The 22,924-nt window shown below is 39.9% G+C and overlaps 1 protein-coding gene across 3 annotated transcripts in view; it reads left to right on the top strand.

The window, feature by feature from the left end:
* Positions 1–22,924, top strand: part of ACBD5 (acyl-CoA binding domain containing 5) — a gene marked incomplete at its 3' end in the record, with an annotated part of 29,735 nt that overhangs the window by 4,092 nt on the left and 2,719 nt on the right. For all 3 annotated transcript variants that reach the window (XM_081834419.1, XM_081834417.1, XM_081834418.1), the window contains exons 3-10: positions 731–851; positions 3,074–3,146; positions 6,075–6,186; positions 18,288–18,413; positions 19,696–19,908; positions 20,937–21,043; positions 21,973–22,225; positions 22,396–22,595. In XM_081834419.1, the coding sequence (XP_081690545.1) occupies positions 731–851; positions 3,074–3,146; positions 6,075–6,186; positions 18,288–18,413; positions 19,696–19,908; positions 20,937–21,043; positions 21,973–22,225; positions 22,396–22,595 (1,205 nt within the window). The remainder of the gene's footprint in view (positions 1–730; positions 852–3,073; positions 3,147–6,074; positions 6,187–18,287; positions 18,414–19,695; positions 19,909–20,936; positions 21,044–21,972; positions 22,226–22,395; positions 22,596–22,924) is intronic.

The raw sequence follows: 22,924 nt of genomic DNA, 5'->3' as shown, positions 1-22,924 counted from the left end.
ACCATAGTGGGGTAAAATGACTTTGGGGTTTTTTGTCACAGGAGGATCTGCTGTGGTATTTTAATCCTTGACAGGGTTTTGAATTTCTATAGCTTTTTTCCAGTACTACAATATGTCTTCAACACAGGATGTGTGTGAGCTGCACCACAGTAGGGACAATTCTACCATAAAGCTAGCATGAAAAGTATCAGCAGTCATGTTTTTTTCTGTTTGTTTGGACACATTACTTTCATTAATAGGAGAATCAACAACAGGGATGATATCATTACTTGAAATATAAAGGTGACTATGTTCCTTTGCACAAGTATACTTTACTCACTAGAGTATCCTTTCTGATTATAGAATGAAAATAAACATAGACCGAAGGTGCAATTATTTGATTTTTTAAAATCAGAAATTGGTGTGCATAAAGTCTTGAGTTTAGTCCTTGTTATGGGTGTACTTAGTTCCCAGTAGCCTGGTACTGTAAGTCATGCAGTCATATTCTATTTATTTTGGACTGGATCTTTAACTTTGAACTGGATGCCTTAACTTAAGTTAGTTGAACTTTGGTCTCATTGAATTCAGTGCGAACAATAAGTCATGGTTTAAGTTATGGCCCCTTGATTTCAATAGAACTTCAGTTAAATTAACCAAGTGTGAATCTAATCCTTTGAGTTGGTACAGAAATTAGGTGTTTAAAAATATCTGTCATTTATGGTGTTTCTCACTCTAAGATTATTTTCTCTAGGTTCATTCCAGCCAACAAATGAAATGATGCTCAAGTTCTATAGCTTTTATAAGCAAGCAACTCAAGGACCCTGCAGTAGTCCAAGACCTGGATTCTGGGATCCTATTGGTAGATACAAATGGTAAATATGATATGCAAGAGGTGTTTTAAGTTTGTATGTACACAAGCCCTGCTGTAGTGGGGGGCACCAGGAAGGATGAATTGCTGACTACTTTTTTTTTTCATGGGGCACTGCTACAACTCACTGGTAGACCAAAGGGTTTGCATGCAGAACATCCAGGTTCATTTTCCTACATCTCTAGGTAGGACTGGGAAAGACATCTCAAACTTCAAAGGGCCACAGCCAATCATGGTAGACAGTATTGAGCTAGATGGACCAGTAGTGTGACACTGTATAAGGCAGCTTCCTGTGACAACTTGCATATGGAGAAAAGCCTTAGTTATAAAGAATATAAATGTGCACCAGATCACTGGTAGTAGGGGATGTTCTCAGCCTCTCTTTTTAAAAAACCAAGGCCTGGTATCATTTCTGAGATTTATGTTCCAGGTATTTTACCTTTGTTACCTGGGGAATTCACATGTGCATCCTGCTCTGCCTAACACGCCATGATTACCTGAGCACTGCCACCTTCCCAGCTATTTCTGTTTAAAATGTACCTAGTTCAGGAAAGAACTCAGTAGCTGTGAGGGTGCAGGCAAGATTAAGATAGAGATAATAATTGCGCAAAGAGACTTTCGGTACAGAAAATGTTTTTTCTGAATCTTGAAGAAGGTTCATTGACAATTGTCTACCAGCAGCCTGCAAACTGACTTTTAGCAGACTGTCTCTGCTCCTCATGCTGGTCTCCCACTATTGGGAAATATCTTAATAAAGATGGTGGCAATGTACATGTAAAATTGGTGGTCAGCTGATGGAAGTGCAGTGTTGCCCCCATTCTTGTGCCGCATATGTTGGAGGTGGAGGTAGCCGGGTTAGACTCTGCAGTTTGGCTCTCCCTAACAGAGACATTGTTGCCTGTAAGCACATGTAATAATTTCTCTCAGTTTACAGAGGTTTCTTGTCAAACAAGTTCTGCATGTTTTTGAAGCTCAAGCATTTTTACCCATTAGCTATAATAGGGCAGAAATAAAAAATATGTATATGTAAGAGGAATCTGTATTTTTTTAGTGACTTTTGTGAAGTATTATAGAGCTATACACACCTCAGTAAAAAACAACTCTGAAAGGGTTGATATTTGTTTTTTAGTTGCTGTTATTCTCAGTGCAACCCTCCAGAGGTGTTCTTTTTAAAAAACTTGTGTTATAATTGATATCCACAGCAGATTAGCAAAGTACACTTTTTATTCAGGCAAAGGTTAAATCAAATTAAGTGTTCATTCTTGTCTTTGGAAAGGGGAAAAAATAATAAAGAAAATAACAACAACAACAATAATACCAGGAAGTAAGGTATTGTGGGAAGAGTGCTGCATGGAGACAATGTAATCTTCCTAACTAACATTTCTCTTAATATTTTTTTTTAAGCTTCAGGAAATCACTTGCAGGATTATTTGGCTATTTTAAGAAGTAAACAAAACAAAACCCCAAATTCTAAAACTGTATTTTTTGGGGGGAGCCAAAATAAGTCAGAGGAGTGTGTCATAGGTCCTTGATACATCTGGAAGGTTTCTGTGACACTTGTGCAGCTATAGTGTACAGGAGAATAGGAAAATGCAGTTTGAGGCAGGGAATAGGTATTGGGCAATTGCATTTTTTCAGCAGCAGCAGTGTTTTTTGCTCCAGACCTGGATAATTGTGTCCGTCCTCCCCTCGTGACTGCAATGGTGTCTGTGACTTTCCCACACAGAGATTTGACTATGCACACAATAGACAAACTCATTTGAAAAGGCCATCTGGGTTATTGGATCCAGCTATTTATTTACTTGTTTCAGTTTTATATCTTTTACTTACCTGTTTCTCAAGTCTATTGCAAAGAGTTAGTACAAGTTATATATTCTGCAAAATGTTGTGCATTTTGAACTGGGCACGCAAGCCAAGTATAAATTACTCATAACTGTGGCCTACCGTCAGACAAAAAGTGAGAAGGAAAAGATGGAAATGAGGCCATTTATTAAATATTAAAAAGCACATTGTTTGAAGACTGAGAAACCAAGCCTATGTTAAATCTCAATCTCAGAATTTGTGTTACTCTACAGACAATGAGCACATATTTATGTACACAAAATTAGATAGATTGTAGCGAGTTCTGTCTTTGCAGAATCAAGGGCTCAGTAAGAATGAGCCTATTGAATCTTACAGGAATTATAATTTTAAATGTCTTGAGGATATTTGTGATATTTATTGTAGGGATGCATGGAGCGCTTTAGGTGATATGCCCAAAGAAGATGCTATGATTGCCTATGTTGAAGAAATGAAAAAGGTAAGAGTTGCTAGGTATGTTGAAGAAAGCAAATATTCCACAATAATTTCATTTCTAGGCACATGAAGCTTGAAACTTGATTAGCTTCTAGCCAAGCTTCAAAAGGAATTGCTGCAAATTATTTGATGGACTTTACCCTAGGCAGCCTAGCTGTCAAAATGCTGAGAGCTTTAGGGATATTGCTGCCATGAAAGAGAAGTGAGCAATGCTTATGCAGTGCATTATGGAAGTTTATGGTAAGCAGCCTGCAGTGAATCACTGGAACTGGAGCTAATTCACAGCAAAAACAGAGATGGAGAGAGGAGTGGGCTGTGCAGGCTCTTGTAAAAACACTTGTACTATAATATCAGTTGGAAGAGTTTCAGCTCTTCTGAGTATTTGTTAAAAGGAATGCATTACAAGAGTGCTAGATGACTCAAAACTGAAACATGCAAAAAGCTAAACCTTGGGTACTTGTATACAGCTTGCAACAAGATTTCCATTTTGGTGTGTATTTTCGATTATGTGGGGTTAGGATAGATGGCAATATTCTTTATATATTGGAAATCAATAGAACTACCTATCTGTCGATCTATAAATACTTCATAATAGCTAACAAAAATGAAAACATTGAAAACCTGCTTAGAGTACAAAGTCAGAATTTAATATTTATGCTAATATTATAGTGAACAGTAAACCCTAGTGTTAAGGCCATTGGAGGGTGTAGGAAGGTTAACAGAGATGGCAGTCCTCATATGGGGTGAAGGTGCTGGATTGAGGACATAAGGAAAGGAAATTTCTGATGGGGAGAAAGAAGAGAGCAGAAAGCACGGGGAGAGCATGTGTAGGATAGGAGAAGGAAGGAAGCGCCCATGAGCGATGAAGGGGTGCCCGGAAGAGGTGCTGCAACAGCCTGGCAAAGGATCTAGCTTGAGGCTGATAGAAGCTCATCAGTGAGATACTCATCAGAGGAGATTGCGGTGTGGATTACCCAGAGTCTTGAATGTTGAGGTGTTGGCAAATTCTGATTAATTTTGAGATTTGCATGGGAGCATTAAATATTCTTTAGGGCACTGTGCAGTTTATATTTAACTTCAACATGTGATTTGGTAGTATCCCAAAGCACATAATAAAAAGAAAATATACACACTGTTGTTGTTTTTTGCCATGGCAAATGTATTACTATTTCTTCATATCTGAATCATGTCATCCACTTACTTTTGGTAATCAGTATTGCTACTCTGAAGTAAGTAGGCTGGGTATTGGAGTAAGCTGGTTAGAATAGAAATTGAGTAGGCTTGAGCCCAAAATGAAAAGAAACATACTATACTTAAACTAGGATTAATCTAATACCACATGTGTTGAAGGAGCGTCTGATGAAATCGTTCCAGTTAATGTGTTAAATGTTTCCAAATTATTGTTGCTACAATATTATATATTGCCTAATGTTTTCTTTTGGGAAAGCATCTTTCATGCATAGATTTAACAGGTTTAAGCAAGATAAACCTGAACCTCTGCCTTCCTTTCTGAGAGTAGTAGATAATAGAATGGAAGACAGCAAGAAAATATATCAGAATACTCTTATCTGCTGATGAAATTAGTTTCTCTGTATTTCCTGTACTGCCTGTTTTGTGGCGCCTTTATTCTGATAAATGTATTCATTTTGTAAAGGAGTTATAAATTATGAAAGAATATGCTAAGAAAGCGTAATACTTTTATTCTCAAACAAAATCTGCTTTTGGCACAAAACCATGTGCAGAGTTACTTGAAAGTAAGTCCTACTTTGGTGGAACTTGCTTGTGAGTAAACAAGGATGGAATCTGGTATTTAAATTGTTTAACATGTTTGAGCCTAGAAGTTTTTTGGATAAGCTCATTGCTGCAGTGGCAAACATGATTCGCCATGTAGAGTTATTGGGAGAAACAACAGGAGTTTTGTTGTAGTAGTATTGCCTTTCTCATTTTCTTCAAAGGAAATTTATTTTAAAAATTATGAGTGTACCAGCAATCTGCATTCTCGCTTAGTATTCATATCCTTTACACAAACACATAAAAATGACAAATCAAGCCTGTTTATATTTGTGAGATTGGGCTGAATATACATAAAGAGAGGCCGTGATATTTGATAATTTTATTTATTTATTTAAGAATTTATAAACTGCTTCCCAATGAATGTTTCTAAAGCAGTGCAATGTAGAAATACCGAAAGAACAACACATATAGTAAAAATTAAGTATACAACAATCTATAAAACACTATATTAAAAACACTAAATTACAAGGTTCTGCATAGTATAAAGAATCAGTCTTCAGGGAAAGGCTTCTTAAATAGATACGTTTTCAAACAGCTGCCTAAAAGCTAAAATGCTAGTTGCTTGACTTAGTTCACTGGGAAGCTGATTCCATGGAGCTGCAATCAAAATACTAAATGTTTGGTTTGATGCCAGACATACCTATAGGGCATACAGAACAACACCCTATCAGAGCAGAGGAACAGTTCTCAGACAGACAGCTGTATGGGGCAAAGCAGTCCCTCAGGTAAAGTTGATGTTGCAATTAAAGGTTTTCAAAATCATCATCTTCTCTGGCGATCACTCGTAGCCGAGTAAGATTGCCTTCCATGAACATAGTCTTCTTAACAGTGAGTCCACAAGTGACTGTGGAGGCCAATTCTGGATCCACACGTCCTTCCACAGTGGGGACATAGGTTTCCATGCGGGAGTTGATCGCAGTGAGGGTTTGCTGAACGTGCCTTCCTCTTAGCACGTTTCTCCCTTTCATCCTGAGCATCTTCAAAGTCCACGATGCCTTTGGTAAGGCTCCAGTTGGAGCTTTTGCCAGCCAGTGTAGGTGGTGCAGGATTTTTTTATTTATTGTGATGCTGTGTTCTTGTGAAGTATTGCAATATTATGAACTGATAAGCAATTCATAAATGTTTTGTATTCCTACAGATTCTTGAAACTATGCCAATGACAGACAAGGTTGAAGAACTCCTACATGTAATAGGCCCATTCTATGAAATTGTTGAGGATAAAAAGAGCAGAGGATCTGGCATAATAGCAGGTTGGGATATAAACTTTACTTATCTTAATTAACTCCAGGTTATATTAAGCTATGGTTTTGCAATTTGTTCAGCTTCTGTGAATAATTTTAATGGTAATTGCACTAATTGTTGCGAAGCACCTCAGAGCCAGGAGCAAAAACACCTCTCTCCATTTTCCTGACATGCTCTAACTTCCATGCTCTAACTTCCATGCAAACGTGTTGCAAGTCTGACTTGCCACAGCTTTCATAATATTAAAACTCCTGCATGTCCTTAATTAATCCTGTTGGCTTAAGGGTTGGCTGGTTTCACATAAACCACAATGAAGGTTAACCTGTTTCTTGGTTTGGACACTTCAACAACCCATGGTTACGCAAACTGGAAGCAAAAGCTTCTGAGCTGGTGGAATGCACAAGGCCATGGTTCTGGGGCTCATTTACATCAGTGTTTAGTGTAGGGTGTGAGAAACCTAAGGCTTGTTGTTGGACTCAGAATTCCATAAATCCCAGCCAGCTTGGCCAGTGGCGATGGGGGAGTGTTGTTGTTTGTCTAAAACACACATATCAGTGATATGGAACCTTCGGCCCACATACCTAATGTGGACTGCCAGGCCTTCCCATTTGGCTCCCAGTGCAATTTCAGCAAAGCCATGCCTACCTGTCCCACACCTTACCAGATGAGGGCAGGTAAAGGTGGGACTTGGTCAAAAGGGCAGTGCCTGCAAAAGCCTTTGCATAGTAGTTTTCCCCAAGGACCCAACAACCAGCAGATTGTCAGATGTTTGGGAGCTGCTGCACAAAGCGCTTTGCAAACCCTGTGCTCAGCCAAGCTCTGGGCTCGACCTGCTTAGGAAGCAGTGTAAAAGTGGCTCTGCAAGTTCTTTTTGCATTTCCCTCCCGAAAAGGGAGCAGGTTTTTCCCAAAGCACTTCCTCCAGGCCTTTGAATAGAAACTGCATTCTTGTCAGAGGGGAAGATGCTCCAGTCTTAGGAGCATTTCGCTCTCTGCAGAGACATCAAAGGGTCTCCATCTAGCCAACTGTTAGCTGATCATCCGTGAAAAAGGGCCTCTTTGATTGGCACTGGAAGAACATCTTCAAATGCTGCGCTACAGTAACCTTTTAATTTTAACAGGCGTCTATCACTTGATGCCATTATAATGTTTGATGATTGACAGATGGGTGCTCTCACTCACCTGTGAAATTGGCTCCCTAGTGGGTGAGGAGATAAAGATCCAGCCCACTGGGCTACTCCGGATTTATATTCTTTAGACAAAAAAGGATCCCAGAGTAGTTCACAGAAATCAGTAGTATTCTCAGATTTACAATCTAAAAGAGATGAGCGTATGAGGAAGAAGGGGTGGGCAGAGAATAAGAGAAAAAAGAAAGCTCAATCACCAGTCCAATAATAACTGGAGGACTTTAGGTTCCCCTTCCTTGGTTTAGTATGATGTCTGATCATCTCTTCTGTTGATCCTGGCTCCTCACTGCATGTACATGTAGCAAAATACATGTGCTTATCTATTTAGCGTATTCAAAGTACTGGCAAGTCAAGTAGCCCTTACTGGTCAAGTGGTCAGTACTGAGCACCTCTGGCATGCTGGGCTCTGCACTTAAGGTACAACTGATGCAGTCTACAGCCAGAACTACATTATTATGCAAATAGCCTGACATCAATTGGTTTAAAATATTGTCTCTGTGTATGTATTTGTGTGTGTGTGTGTGTGTGTCTATATATATCTAGTAGGTTCTCTAAAATTACATTTCTTGTCACTTGGCACAGAATGCCAACCACTACTGGCACATTTTAAAGACTTATTCCAGTCAAAGTACTACTCTTAAGAGGAAAAATAATAATTATGTAGCATGCAAATATACACTGGTATTAGCAACATTGCAGTGAGTTAGGCATAAATAGGTTCTCCACTATTTCCATTCCATTTTCATGCAAATGTGCAATGACAGATGTTAAAAATCTTTACCAATAACTGATTATTTTCTTTCAATGGACAAAATATATGTGTCTCTGCTGTAACAAGCCAGCAGCAAAATTCAGAGCACATGTACTTGGTTCTTTGTGAATGCTAACATCCTGTGGTTTTGGAACATGTGATGGCCTCAATTGATAGCCAAGTCTGGTATGACGTTTTATTATGTAGTCCATTTCTCCATTCCAATGGGTATTCTACTGTTTACCTCAGAACTGCTATACCACTTGAATATTTTGCTTACAAAATGTGCTTGAATCATTTCACAGTTATGGTTTTTCTTATTGTAGATTTAATATGCATATCCTAAATTCATACAGGAAAATTCAGTATCAAACAGTGGAATCTCTATGTAAAGTATTTAGGTCGGTGGGAGAAGGGAAACAGAAGCTGTTAGAACTGTTGTGGTTATTAATAACTGAGATTACATACAATACTATATTATATATGCCTACTCATAAATAATTCCCATTGAGTTCAAAAGGACTTGCTCCTGAGTAAGTGGGTATAGGATTATAGCCTTGGGTCCCACTAACATAGGACTTCTGAGTAGACATATATAGCATTGCATTGTTAGTCATCTTCTTGTTCTCCTTGTTCTGAATAAGTCAGTTTTGTTATGTTTTCCTTACCAAACTGCCGGACAACCTCATAGCTCTCTAGCTAATCTATGTCTCATTTATTATTTTAATGCACCTACTATAAAGGTTCTAAATTGAAACCAAACATTACTGTGCCAGGTTGATTTCTGACTGTTATAAACAACTTATACAGATAATTTATAGACTCTTCTTTTAGTTCTTATTATGCTAAATACACAAAATGTACAAAACCTAGATACCAGAACAGAAAACTAAAAAAGGGAACATGTGAGATTAGTCTCTGTCTAGGAAAGTGTGAGGAGAGTTCTTTCATGGAGGCCCTTTGCTGCTAGAGAAAGAGCATCAGGCATTTTTTAAAGTGCTTGTAAGGGCTGTAGTCTGCAGGTGCATTTAAATGTATCCTTGTCCCACTGATGTGCAAAGTTACGTGGTAGTCCTGATTTTAAAAAGCAAAAGGTGGTACTCATGTGGGACATGCTAAATCCACACCTACCCATGGTTGCCTCCTTGCAGAATATATCCCAAAGGCTGTTTTCTATCAGCCTTGTTCTAATTTGAGATAAAAGTTGAGCTGAAATTAAAGTGTGGGAAAGGTAAGCACTGGACATGCAAAGGGGAATCTATATATCACTTGCGTACTTGCTAAAGGTAAAGGTAAAGGACTCCTGACAGTTAAGTCCAGTCGCGAACGACTCTGGGGTTGCGGCGCTCATCTCACTTTACTGGCCGAGGGAGCTGGCATTTGTCCACAGATAGTTTTTCCAGGTCATGTGGACAGCATGACAAAGCCGCTTCTGGCAAAACCAGAGCAGCACACGGAAATGCCGTTTACCTTCCTGCCAGAGTGGTAACTATCTACTTGCACTTTTTGGGCGTGCTTTCGAACTGCTAGGTGGGCAGGAGCTGGCAGGAGCTGGGACCGAGCAACGGGAGTTCACCCCGTCGCAGGGATTCGAACCGCTGACCTTCCGATCAGCAAGCCCTAGGCTCTGTGGTTTAGACCACAGTGCTACCCACGTCCCATACATAGCCTACTGGCTACTTGCTGTTTAAATCAGATTCTCCCAGGCTATTTTGGCCCTAAATTCCACATTGTTGCCCAGGCAGTAGAGTCCAGCTCACCCTGGAAACAAAACTGAAAACAAGATGACCAAAAAAGCAACAAAAGCTCCAACCAGTAATTGTATGGTCATGCAGAGTGGAGATCTCCATTATCATCTGTGTAGCCACAGGTGCTATCCAGTAGGTGCATTTGAGAGTTGCACCTTCACATACACAGCTTATCCTAGCAGCAGTGAAGACCCTAGTTGCAAATTGAACGTTCAGCGTTCCCCTTGGGGGAAGATATAAGTATTTCCTTGGGGGAAGATATAAGTATTTCCAAGAAGAATTAAAAAAACAACAACATGTGCACAGCCTCACTTATGCTCGGCATAGGGACAGTGATGTATATAATTGGGTCAGGTTTTCCTCATGAAAATCAGTATGCTTTTGAGAGGCACAAAAGTCTTCTAATTCCAATTAAAACTTCTCTTTCGGTGCAGAATAAATTTACAAAGCTAAACTTTTAGATAAAAAATAATGCTCTTAAGGGAAACATTTGAGGTGGGGTGTAAAAAAGTATGTGGAAGTTTAGAGGCTTGTTGATGCTTACAGACAGAACTTAATGCAAAAGAAAGCATTATTTACCATGTTAAATAATTTTTTAAAAGCCTCTTAACTAAAGCCAGTTATTTCAGTGTGCTGACATACCGCAGAGGAATGAAATACTGCTCACAGTTTACATCCTTGGATTGCCATCTGTGGAACATGTGCGAGAGTGGACAAGAGAAGCTTAGGAAATTACTTTCTTGTTGCTAATGTTGTGAAGAGTTTGTTTTGAAGGCTTGGTCTGATGCACTTCTGTTTTCAAAGCAAAGGAGCGCAATCTGTTCTGCAAGGGACGAACCCACTCTTAATCAGTAGCTGACCAAAATATTATTTTCAGGTTCGTAAAAAACACTAGACTCAAAAGAAGAATGTGGCTTCTACATCCAGCGCAAGAGGCCTGGCCGGCCTGCATGAACTTAGGGTAGGCTTGGAAGAGGCATGTGGAGCACTGTGTTTGCATTATCTGGGTTCTGCAGAAGGGAATTGGTCAACTTTTTGCTTGAAGCGCTTGGGGCATTGAAGGGTTCAAGGGCCTTATTCTTTCTGGGGAAGCTAAACTGCATTGCTTTCTAAAAAAAATGTGTTGCTGCTCAAAATGGAGCCAGGCTTTCAGAAACATTTTCGTGGTGGTATTTTATGTGCCTTCAATTTCAGCTGCACTGAAGAGAATGAAGGGAAATATCAACATGGACTTATGTGCTCATAGGGCTGTGTATAAATAAAGAGGCCAATTAGGTGTCAGAGTATAAGCAAGTTACTTTTTCCAAGTCTTTCTTTAAAAGCATGCTTATGAGATTTTAAATAAATGAATTAAGCTACACCATTCATTGGGACTATTTTGTTTCCCCCTTCACTGGTTTCAGTGCTGCTTTTTATTATGATGATAGTTATATGTTGGATTTATGACAATCTGTTTTTTTTGTATTGATTTTTTCATTTGGATTGTATTTATATTTTATATATTGTGAGGACTTGATTAATTAGGCAGCATATAACTGGCAAAAATAAGCAAAATAAATCCGGAATACCATAGTTCCATGAGCCCAAAGGGACTTTGGAGTTGTTTTTCTTGATTAGCAGCAACCCCAACCCCTGGCCATGCCAGATGGCAAAGCATGTAATTGGAATGAAATGCGAAGAAAAAAGCCAACTGTCTCTTGCATAAGCCCAAGTAGCATTTTTTGTTCTGACCATTATTTGCGTAAGATCTGTGTATTCATCCAGAAACTGTGTCTTAAAGTAACAGCCTTCAGTATAGCTTCTTACAAATGACAAAAACTTAACCTATACTTATTTTTGCAGCTTCCAAGTGTTATACTGTATGTGGAAGTTTAGTATGAAGGTTGTATTAAAGAAAATATGAAGAAATATTCATTACATGCTGCAACTTCCCAAATAGTGGTACTGTGTGTTTTAATGCTCCAAATCCCCTCATTGGGGTAGCACCTCATTTGCTGGGAATTTGTCCCAGTTTCTAGCACCAACATAACTGGACTTATTTCTGTTTTTGTTCTTTTTTTATGGACATTCTCTTCTGATACTGTGTTTGCATGTTGCATGGACCAAGAACGTAGTTGTATTGGGAATGGTTTGTCAGAGGGAGTGTCGCGACAAGGGAAGTTGTAATCCTGTTCTTCTTTTTTGTATTATTGCTATAAAAAAACTTAAATTAAAAAAAACCTCGATTTGGTTTGCCGGTAGTTAGTAAATGTGTGTCTGTTTTCTTTATGAACATTTCTTACCCAATTCTAATAAATAGGTTTTCCACATGTTTTGTATTGAAGTTCCCGAAAAGCTCATTTCCTCCACGGAGAGTCCTTGCATTGCAAGAAGAGACTTTCTAGCAGAGGAGACTTGTTTCTGTCAAAGGAATGTTTGCTATTCTACAATAGTTCAGTGAAGTTCTGAAGCTGCAGAAAACGTGTAACATCTTGTTTTGAAAATGTATCCCATGTTAGCTTTGAAATTTATTAGTTTAGTTTCTAGGCTTGTGTGCTCGTAATACTGCACTGTCTGTTGTCTTTGTTTAGCTTGGTTTATCTCACCTGGAGGCACGGAGGAGAAATTCAATTTTGTATTATTGTTGTTTATTATTTATTAAATTTGTATACCGCCTTTCATCCAAAGATCACAGGGCAGTTCACAACATAAAGTTGCAAAATGCATAATAAAGAACAAACAAAAGCAAACCAATAACCCCCATCCCACAAACACATGCATTTAAAGCTGACTCTATCAGATTTACACTGTCTAGAATAATATGCAAACTGAAACACAGCTATCCTTTGAAATGTGCACTTATCTGAATTTTATGATGCAGTCCTCCAGCCAACTGATGTACCGTATATAAAATGCTTTTACCAGGGAACAGTATGTATAAAGATGAAGACAGTGGTAAAAACAACCAACATAAATGCACTGTATTAGGGGAAATTGTTTGCCAAAGTGTGTACATCAGTCAAAACTACATATAACATGTTTTTATTAAGAGAAATTAGCACTAAAATGGTGATGAAGTTTTATGAGATTTTTTTAAAATGCAAAATTTCTGCAAAATGTGGAGAATGAGTTTAAGATTGGGGGGAAGTGAGAAACTTGAAGACTCCCTTTTTTCCCTTCTTGGGTCCTGCCTATGAAAAATATTGGCTGAATAGTTTGACGACATGTTTTCCCCATTTTCCTATAATGTAGAAACTGGTTTGTGGTCCTGCAAACTCCTTTTGTTAATCTAGTTCTGCTTTCACTTGTATAATCAGCAACTTAAATACAGATTACTTATTTAATAATAAATAATAAATAAATGCCTGTTCCGTGTTAAACACAATCACACATGAAAGTTGTTTCTGTCGACACAAAACTATTTACAAATAGGGAAGACTCCTCCTGGCAGCTATGAAGAACTATATGAAAACGCCAGTGCAAAACTGGTTACTGGAAAGAGTTCTATGGTTTCTCAGAGCCATTTCTATTCCTGCACTCACTAGCAAATATTCTACGCTATTGGTTTTCAACTAGCAGGTTGAACTGAACTGAGTCACAGCCTGGTGGGGGTGGGGGGTCGTCTTGGTGACACCAGCAGCACTACCACCAGACACAAACATGGTAAAATTAGAAGCCAGGGCCCATAATGCATACTTATGTGAAAGTGAACAGCAGGTCTGAAAAAAGTTGAAGTCTACTGCTGTTCTAAACTTTATGTAGACCAGAAAAAATTACAAAGATTATTAGAACCTTATAAAGCAAATATTAAGTGGTTTAGAAATACTTTTTAAATGATAGATTGGAAGCAGAAAAACCCAAAGTAGATTATTAAACTGTGAGATAACATATTTTATAAAACGAATAAGATCCTCCATACATTTAAAGCACATCCAACCCATATTCAAAGCCTATTACTTCAAATTACTATTGAATACTGGGAGCTGTAGTTTCCCCATCACATAATTCCCAGCATCCTTAATAAACTACAGTTCCCATGATTCTTTGTATGGTGTGGATCTATGCAAAGACAGCTATAACCTGCTTTGAAGCTGAAATTAAACTCTGAAATCAAAATATTGGGCAACAGAAAAAGATTAGGTACTCTTCTTCCAATGTATTGGAGAGGCTAAATATCTCGCATAACTACACACGATTTACTTGCGTGCTACCGCATATACGTGTGGGGCCAGGAAATAAATCAATTCAAACATGGAAATGGTGGGAGAGAGCTGGTGTCAGGAGTAGGTCAGCAATAAAAAACACTGGCATAAGTAAAATTAACTCTTTATTTAAAGAATCCCAAACTGCACAGACCTAGTGACCACAGAAACTCTTCCCAGCAGGACATGCCCTAATGAGGCAGTTGCAAGGACTGAAGGTCCCCGCCCTCCCACAGCCCTCTAAGGCTCCTCCCCTGGTTCCTTCCCCAGCAGCCTAAGGCTCATTTGTTTCGTCTCTGCTCTGCTCTCTTCAGTTTTCTCTGTGTTCTGGGAGACTACAGGAAGCTTCCCTGGCTTCTTCGGAAGCCTACTCCCACTGTCTCTAGATCCTACTCTGCTTCTGCTTCTGCTTCTGCTTCTGCTTCTGCTTCTGCTTCTGCTTCTGCTTCTGCTTCTGCTTCTGCTTCTGCTTCTGCTTCTGCTTCTGCTTCTGCTTCTGTGTCTGGGCTGCTCTCTGCCACAGCCTCCTCCTGCTCACTAAACCCTGTTGCCTCTTCAGGTTCCAACACTTCCTCCTCCCAGTCTTCTCCCTCTGACCACTCATCATCCCACCACCAATCCCCTGGCTCTGAGCTGCCGTCTCCTGAGGGCTCCATTGGGAGTTCCCCAACTGGTGCCTCCTCTGCATCCAGCCAGACCCTCCCCAGAGTCTGAAGAGGGCAGAGGAAGGCCCAAAGAGTCTGGCGGCACAGCAGGGCTCTGCTTTGGCCTCTCAGCCTCCCTACCTAACAGCCGATGGAAATGGTAGCATCCTCCATCCTCCTGCCAGCCCCAGAGCTTTAATTCCAGTTGTGTATATTTTTGGATACAGTATTTTTGGTCTAGGTTGGAGAGAGCGAGTAGGTTGGAGAGAGCGAGTATTTTTGGTCTAGGTTGGAGAGAGCGAGCGGTGGAGAGGACACTTAGAGAGTACTCCTTACTCCATTTTTACTTATGCACGTGGCAGCCTGAAACCCCTGCATAAGTGTGGGGGCGGATTAAATTAGGGAACTATTATTTAATGAACACCATTTGTCAACTTCACCTAAGTGGGTGGTAATACGATTCCACCTCATGCTTTGTCTTCGTCTACTGTTTTAAATTTTGTTCCCAAAACTACTGAGAGAGGGTGCGACATAAGAGATAATAAGACATAAGAGAAGTAGTATAGTACATAAGACATAAGACATAGTATAGTATAAGACATAAGACATAGTATAGTATAAGACATAAGACATAAGACATAAGACATAGTATAGTATAAGTAGTATAGTACATAAGACATAAGACATAGTATAGTACATAAGACATAAGAGACATAAGAGAAGTAAGACATAAGAGACATAAGAGACATAAGAGAAGTAGTATAGTAGTAAGAAGGGATATCAGAGGTCAAGGATAGTGAAGAGAGGATGGGGAGAGAGTCAAAACTGGTACAGGTGGGTTTTTGGTTTAACTGTATTCTGTGGTTTTTGGTTTAACTGTATTTTTGGTTTAACTGTATTCTGTGACTTTGTTTCAAGTCAATGAATGGCTCTTCTGCAACCTATGGAGGTTTGAGCCTTTCTCAGAGAAGGGTTCTGATTGGACTTTATAGCAGAGTTCTTGCATCCATGAAAGATAGTTCAGTTGGTAGAGCATGAGACTCTCAGGGTTGTGGGTTTGAGCCCCACATTGGGTGAAAGATTCCTGCATTGCAGCAGGTTGGACTAGATGACCCTCGTGGTCCCTTCCAACACTACGGGTCTTTGATTCTGAGATCCATTGAATTGAACATAATCCTATTGTCTTCCTCTTCAGTCCATATGTGGCTAGGTAGGGAATGTGCTGATGCTTCATAGGGAAGCCATATTGATCATATATCCTTACTAAAGTTCTGCATGCCATATTTATGAGTGATCCAGCAAATAAAAATACTTTAGGCGTTTTCCTTAAACATCATCAAAATGGTTATTATTTGGGAATCATATCTATTCGGGGAGCTACTGTATTGCACTGGGACTGCTTTGTTTATCAAACAGATTTCCTTGTCTGAAACATTAGTCTTCTCTGTTGCGAAAACGATCCACCCTGGTCATAGTTCCTGGAACAAAAGTATGGAAACTAATCTGCCACTTCACCCTTTAATTTATCATATAGATCTGAGTAGCAAAGTCCCTTGCAGACAAGGGGAAGCAGCAAAACATGTTTAATAAGTCCCAGCTATTGATTTGCACAACAAGCAACTTGAATCTAAAGATTAAACATGCTAAAGTTTTTGGCGCTGCAAATAAAAGTTATGCTAATACCGACCACACTCTTCTTGCCTCTGTTGTTTCACTGTTGCTCCGTTGGTAGACCTCCCCAAATCAGACTGAAATTAGTAATAAAAAAGAATCTTATTGAATTTAAGTGGCATAGGTGCATACACACTGCTGTTACTTAAGGCCAGAACTAAATAATTCATCCCTGGAGTCAAGAAGTGACCAATTTTAATACCCTCACAGACTGATTATTATATATAATATTATGTTTGTACAGATACCATATTGGCCTGAATATAAGCCTCACTTTTTTCCAAATTCCAACCGTGAAAAGTTAAAGTATGGCTTAAATTTGCGACCTTACAAAAATTGGCTTTTACGATTTCGCTGCTGAAGCAGACATACGGTAAAACGGAATGGGTGTGAGTGGCTGCGGAATTTTAAGAGAGCGGCTTATATTCGGGTATTGTATTTTTTTCTCTCCCCCCCCCCTTGAATTTAAAAGGTGCTGCTTCTATTTGGGCCAATACAGTAATAGTGTTGCAGGAAGACGTTGAATTTTCTTCTGGTTTCAAAACAGAGAATATATGACTGACTACTGAAGGCTTGCTTGACTTTTAAAATTGTTGGCTTTGATAGTGATGGCCTATCTTGCATTCCTGTATCTGTAGCCATGTACTAATACAAAACTATAAGTTCTTTACTGACATAAATGTAGTTGATTTAAAAGCTGAAGCATATCTATATCTCCTCTTCTCACACAACACTTTACATTGAATACTTTTTTAACGAAGTTTGCCTTTTCACATGAAGTATGCCATTGCTAAAAGAAGCTTTCTAAGCCATGGAGAAATCTGGCTTCTGAATAGTATTGGCGTACCTACGGTTTCTTGCCTAAGCAATGGATTCTTAACCAATAGCAAATAGTTAATGGTGTGTTTTGCCCAAGAGTAGAGAGCCTGTGGCCTTCTAGTTGTTGCTGGACTCCCAACTCTCATCAGCCCTAGACAACAAAGTTCATGGCCAGGCATTATGAGACCTCAAGTCCAGCAACATTGGCAAGGTCACGTTCACTGCCCTTGGTATAGCCTCGGCCCCCAAAACCCTAAAAAATCCTAGTCTGGTTTCAAGCTATGATAAGGAATTTTCACTTACCAGTACAGCTGCTGTGAGCCAAAGGAGGGAAAGTTTGGGGAAAATATATATATGACAATTATATTTAAGGACAAGAGGTAGAAATTGCCTTGAATTTATTTTTATTTTTTTAAACAAATATTTAATAACTACACAATTATTTTAAATCTTCTACAATGGTAAAGGTAAAGGTAAAGGTAAAGGGACCCCTCACCATTAGGTCCAGTCGTGACCGACTCTGGGGTTGCGTTGCTCATCTCGCTTTATTGGCCGAGGGAGCCAGCGTACAGCTTCCGGGTCATGTGGCCGGCATGACTAAGCTGCTTCTGGCGAACCAGAGCAGCGCACGGAAATGCCGTTTACCTTCCCACCAGAGCGATACCTATTTATCTACTTGCACTCTGATGTGCTTTCGAACTGCTAGGTTGGCAGGAGCAGGGACCGAGCAACGGGAGCTCACCCCTTCGCGGGGATTCGAACCACCGACCTTCTGATCAGCAAGCCCTAGGCCTGTGGTTTAACCCACAGCGCCACCCGCATCCCTTATCTACAGTGGTACCTCGGGTTAAGTACTTAATTCGTTCTGGAGGCCCGTTCTTAACCTGAAACTGTTCTGAACCAGAAGCACCACTTTAGCTAATGGGGCCTCCTGCTGCCGCTGCGCCACTGGAGCACGATTTCTGTTCTTATCCTGAAGCAAAGTTCTTAACCTGAAGCACTATTTCTGGGTTAGCGGAGTCTGTAACCTGACACGTATGTAACCTGAAGTGTATGTAACCTGAGGTACCACTGTATAGTAAATATTCATTTTCTGAACTTGCTTTTAGACCTTGGATATTCCATAACATCTATGCCAGCTGTGAATGGCAAATCTGAAAGCAGCGACAGCGGAGCAGAGTCGGAGGAGGAACCCCATCAGGAAGAAATAACAGAGCTAAAGCAGGTTGAGAAAGGTACAGCTTTATTCCTGAACCGCACCCACCTTTTCACAGCTGTGCTTCCTTTCAGTCTTGCTCAAGCAGACTGTGGCTGCTGTGGAACACAAAAAAGCAATGGTCCCGTGTCTCCCTGCCCTACATCATTTTGTAAGAGTGAGCCCTGTTTGGAAACTTCAGATTTCAGAAGAGGCTTGGGAATCTGATTATCAAGATGTAATCCTGCCCCCACTTACCTAGGAGCAAATTCTAAACATGATGGAACATGTGTTGTTGAGATGTAAGCTTTTGTGTACAATTGTGTGGTTGTTTTTTTTAATGGAAATATATTTAATAGCTTGGTAGTAGGAGTGATGAGGGAATGCAGGACATGTAACTGCAGAGATGGAATGGGTGCCCACAATTTAAATACAAAGCAAGACACAAAAAAGTCAAAAGCAACATGCAGGTAGTTGGACTATGGGTGGTTCAGCTTTTCTTCCTTTTTTATTATTATGTAACCAATGGAAACATTGCTTAATGAATTGTGTAGTACAAGTAACTTAACACTGCAGTCCAAACATCCATAGCTCTGCCACTCACACAGCCTGGTGCAGAAGAGGAAGGGGACCACTTGAAATCATTACAGCAACGAGGCCCACCTTGGGCCCAGTGCTGACATGTCATTGCTGGCTTGGTATCCAGCAGATCCTGTGCTAGCTCAGCCCCTCGCTGTTTCAGGACTTTCTGTAGGCTTTCGCCAGTTGGGATCCTGGCAGTGGGGCTTCCACACATTTAGTTGGCAGAATGGAGGCTTCCATACCAGTAGAGTAATTCTGCCCACATCATGGACAGAGACTGTCAGAGATGAGTAGGGTCAGTGCTGAATTTACGTATAAGCTAAACAAAAGCTTAGGGCCCCACTCTCTTGGGGACCCCCCCAAAAAATTAAAGGAAAAAACACCTGGATGTACATTTCCAAATTATAAGATAAAAAACAAATAAAATAAAACCTACATACAGCAACAGTGTTTTGTGTTGTGTAGCTTCCTATGATGTGAGTAATGCCCCGCCCTGCTAGCCTACTCCCTAAAAGCTGGGACCAAGCAACGGGAGCTCACCCCATCACAGGGATTCGAATCGCCGGCCTTCTGATCGGCAAGCCCTAGGCTCTGTGGTTTAACCCACAGCGTCACCCGCATCCCTCCTGAGTAGAGTTCATTAAATCTATGAACAAATAAAAAGCACATTTGTAAAAACTAGTATATTTCATAGTATAAGTCTATTTGAAATGTTGTCACCTTATTTATTGGTTTTACAGAAAGTGAGAGTCTGGGACCAGATTTGACGCCTGCTCAGGAGCTGGACTGTGTTGTCGCCAATGGCTGCTGTGAAGATATCCCGAATACTGACATTCACAATGGCATACAGACTAAATCAGCTCTGAATGGTATAAATGTGGATGAAGAAGTAAAGAAGAGAGACAAACGCCTTGAACTACCTATAATTTCTAATTTTGGGTCTTCTCACCAAGGTGCTTTCCTCATGTGCATTTTTCCAAATTAGTCTATATGTTTGTCAAGTAGAATTTTCCAGTGGTGAAGACTACCCTGGGAATTTGCTGTCTGGTTTGTAAAGATTATTTCCTCACTTTTACCAAGCTGTAGTGGAAATGATTGGAGATTTAAACTTTGGTCTGCTTGATACTATATTCTGTAAACTTGTTAAATTTTATATGCCATATTTACTCGAGTCTATGCACCATTGAATCTAATGCACACCTCAGTTTTCAGAACCTTGAAACAAAACAAAACAAAATTGCTGGCGAATGTAAATGTGCCATTGAATCTAATGCGCACCTTAATTTTCGCAATGTAATTTGGCCAAAAAAGGTACGCATTAGATCTGAGAAAATGCAGTATTTGACTGTAGTGTGCCCTCAGTTCATATACTTACTGTGTCTTTGTGTGATAGAGAAGCAATGTAAACTCCTCCATGTACAGTAAATGACTCTGAGGCTTCTTCTCATCCGACTGACAAGTTTCTTCCTCCTCCTCCCAAAGTGGTTGGGAGATTCATGCATATAAAGTGTCTACACAAAGAGCATACATGTGGAAAATATGATTGAGAGACATGGGGTTCAAAGTAATTAGGACAAATAACCTCAACAATCACATCTAATGATATTGCCCCATTGTGAATAGCTATTGCAAGCAGTGCTTTCACCTGCTTTATCTTAAGCAAACAACTTACATAATAAGCTTTTTAATATTTGAAGTGTGATTGTGTGCTCACTGTTTAGACCAGCCTTTCCTAACTTTGGGTTACCAGATGTTGTTGGACTACAATTCCCATCATCCCTGACCAGTGGTCTTGCTAGCTAGGGATGATGGGAGTTGTAGTCCAAAATCTGGGGACCCAAGGTTGAGAGAGGCAGGTTTAGACTGATGAAATATTTATAAGTTGATTGTAAGTGGACTTTTGCGCTGTCGTTGTTTTATTCTTGCCCAAATTGGCCTGTTTGCACTTATTAAGTGTTTGGTCATATACCTGTACACACAGGTGCAAATGAAGATACTGCTGAAGAGGTCTCTGGCATTCAGCACTTGACAAGCGATTCGGATAGTGAAATATACTGTGATTCTATGGAGCAGTTTGGACAAGAAGAGGTACAGTTTATCAAGTTTTGTACTGCATGTGACAAGGTAACATAAAGTGACCAGAATCCAAAGAGACATGAAATTAGTTCTTTGAACCTACATAAACTTTAAACTTGTTTGCTTGAACAGCAATCCTCTCATGCTGCAAGGCAGACTGATGAAATCAGTTCCTGATATAGCATGAAAATAACTGCTCAAAGCCCAAAATTCCAGGGGTCTCACATAACTGCCTTCTGTAAGCCTAAGCAGTTCTTTAGATTCTGCTAAACGGGTGAAGGGTTAGAATCTGGAAGAAATAATAGAATGTACATCTAATACAATGCTTCCACAGTCTGTATAACGGTCAGCCTAGGTGTGGTTTTAAATGTGTCTATTGCTTTTAGCATGCTCTTTTAAAATATATATGCTCCTAGAGAGCCAGTGTGGTGTAGTGGTTAAGAGCGGTAGTCTTGTAATCTGGGGAACCGGGTTCGATTCCCCGTTCTTCCACATGCAGCTGCTGGGTGACCTTGGGCCAGTCACACTTCTCTGAAGTCTCTCAGCCCCACTCACCTCACAGAGTGTTTGTTGTGGGGGAGGAAGGGAAAGGAGAATGTTAGCCGCTTTGAGACTCCTGAAGGGGAGTGAAAGGCGGGATATCAAATCCAAACTCTTCTTCTTCTTCTTCTAGGGGAGCTGATAACTACTCTGACTGCAGCAAATGAGAAAGGAGAGTTTAACTCTTTCTTACCCTGCTGAGGTCCTTTCAAGCTGCTCTTTACTTTAGAAAGAAATCTACATTTTTCACAACATGCATATTAAATGCAGAGGTGCCCCTGGACCACAACAATAGTCCACAAAAGACTCTAACATAGGTGGTATGTTAGGTATATTAGGTATCCCAGCTTTATGGGAAATACTTTAAGGAAAATATAATAGCTAATTCTCTTAACTTGTAGATATTGGAGTCAACGAAAGGATTTTCAAAACATCCATTACATTTCTCAGAAGTAGACCACAGCAGTCTGCTGGGTGCTTCTGGTTTTCTTGAACTTGGAAACTACAAGACAGATGGTATAATGGTGGCTGCAATTGAAGGAAAAGGTGAAGTCAAGTGTGGTGGTGAGGATGGCAAGGCAAGTGATGGAGGCCCTCACAAAGAAAAGAAAGGTGGTGAAAAGGTGGATTTCTACGGAATCAGAAGAGGGAGAGGTACTGTTGGAATATTTGTTTTGTTATGTTCTTATGTAGATAAGCAAGTCTAGTGCCATACTTATTTTTTTTTGTAATTTACAAAAAAAAGTTTTCATATTCTGATTTTTATATGGATTAAAAACCATGCCTTATTTCTCAATGCTTTCTCTTTCCCCTCCTAAATTTAGGTCATAGAATGCACCCTTTGGGTGATGGCGCCCAAGGTGGACAAATGGGTAGTGGTGGAGATGGAGAACGATGGGGGTCAGATAGAGGACCAAGAAGTGGCCTCAATGAACAAATTGCAGTAGTGCTAATACGATTACAAGAAGACATGCAAAATGTCCTTCAGAGATTGCATGCATTGGAAACATTGACAACTTCACAGGTAAGATGTGCTTGTATTCTATAAAGTTATGGTGATGTTCAGTGTTAGTCCTACTTTACCTCAGTGCTCCTACTCGGAGCATGACTTAGTTGGAGATCATCCTTACTCTTTATTTTAAAAAGCTTGATTATTGGAGTAATGTATGTAAGCATGTGTGTAATGTAGGGGAGTCTGAATGTAAGCAGGCTTAATTGCAAAGGATGTATGGCAGGGAAGAGGTGGCAAAATCATCACTCCAGGCAGAAGTGTTCCATTTCATTATGTGAGCAACAATGTTACGTTACAATGTTTCAGAAACCACAGTAGGAATATAATGTGAAGCTGCGAGT

The sequence above is a fragment of the Podarcis erhardii genome, assembly GCF_964252035.2.
Source record: "Podarcis erhardii genome assembly, chromosome: 12".
NCBI lineage: Eukaryota > Metazoa > Chordata > Lepidosauria > Squamata > Lacertidae > Podarcis > Podarcis erhardii.
Note: the sequence above shows the minus strand (reverse complement) of the source record. Positions and strands in the feature narration are given on the sequence as shown.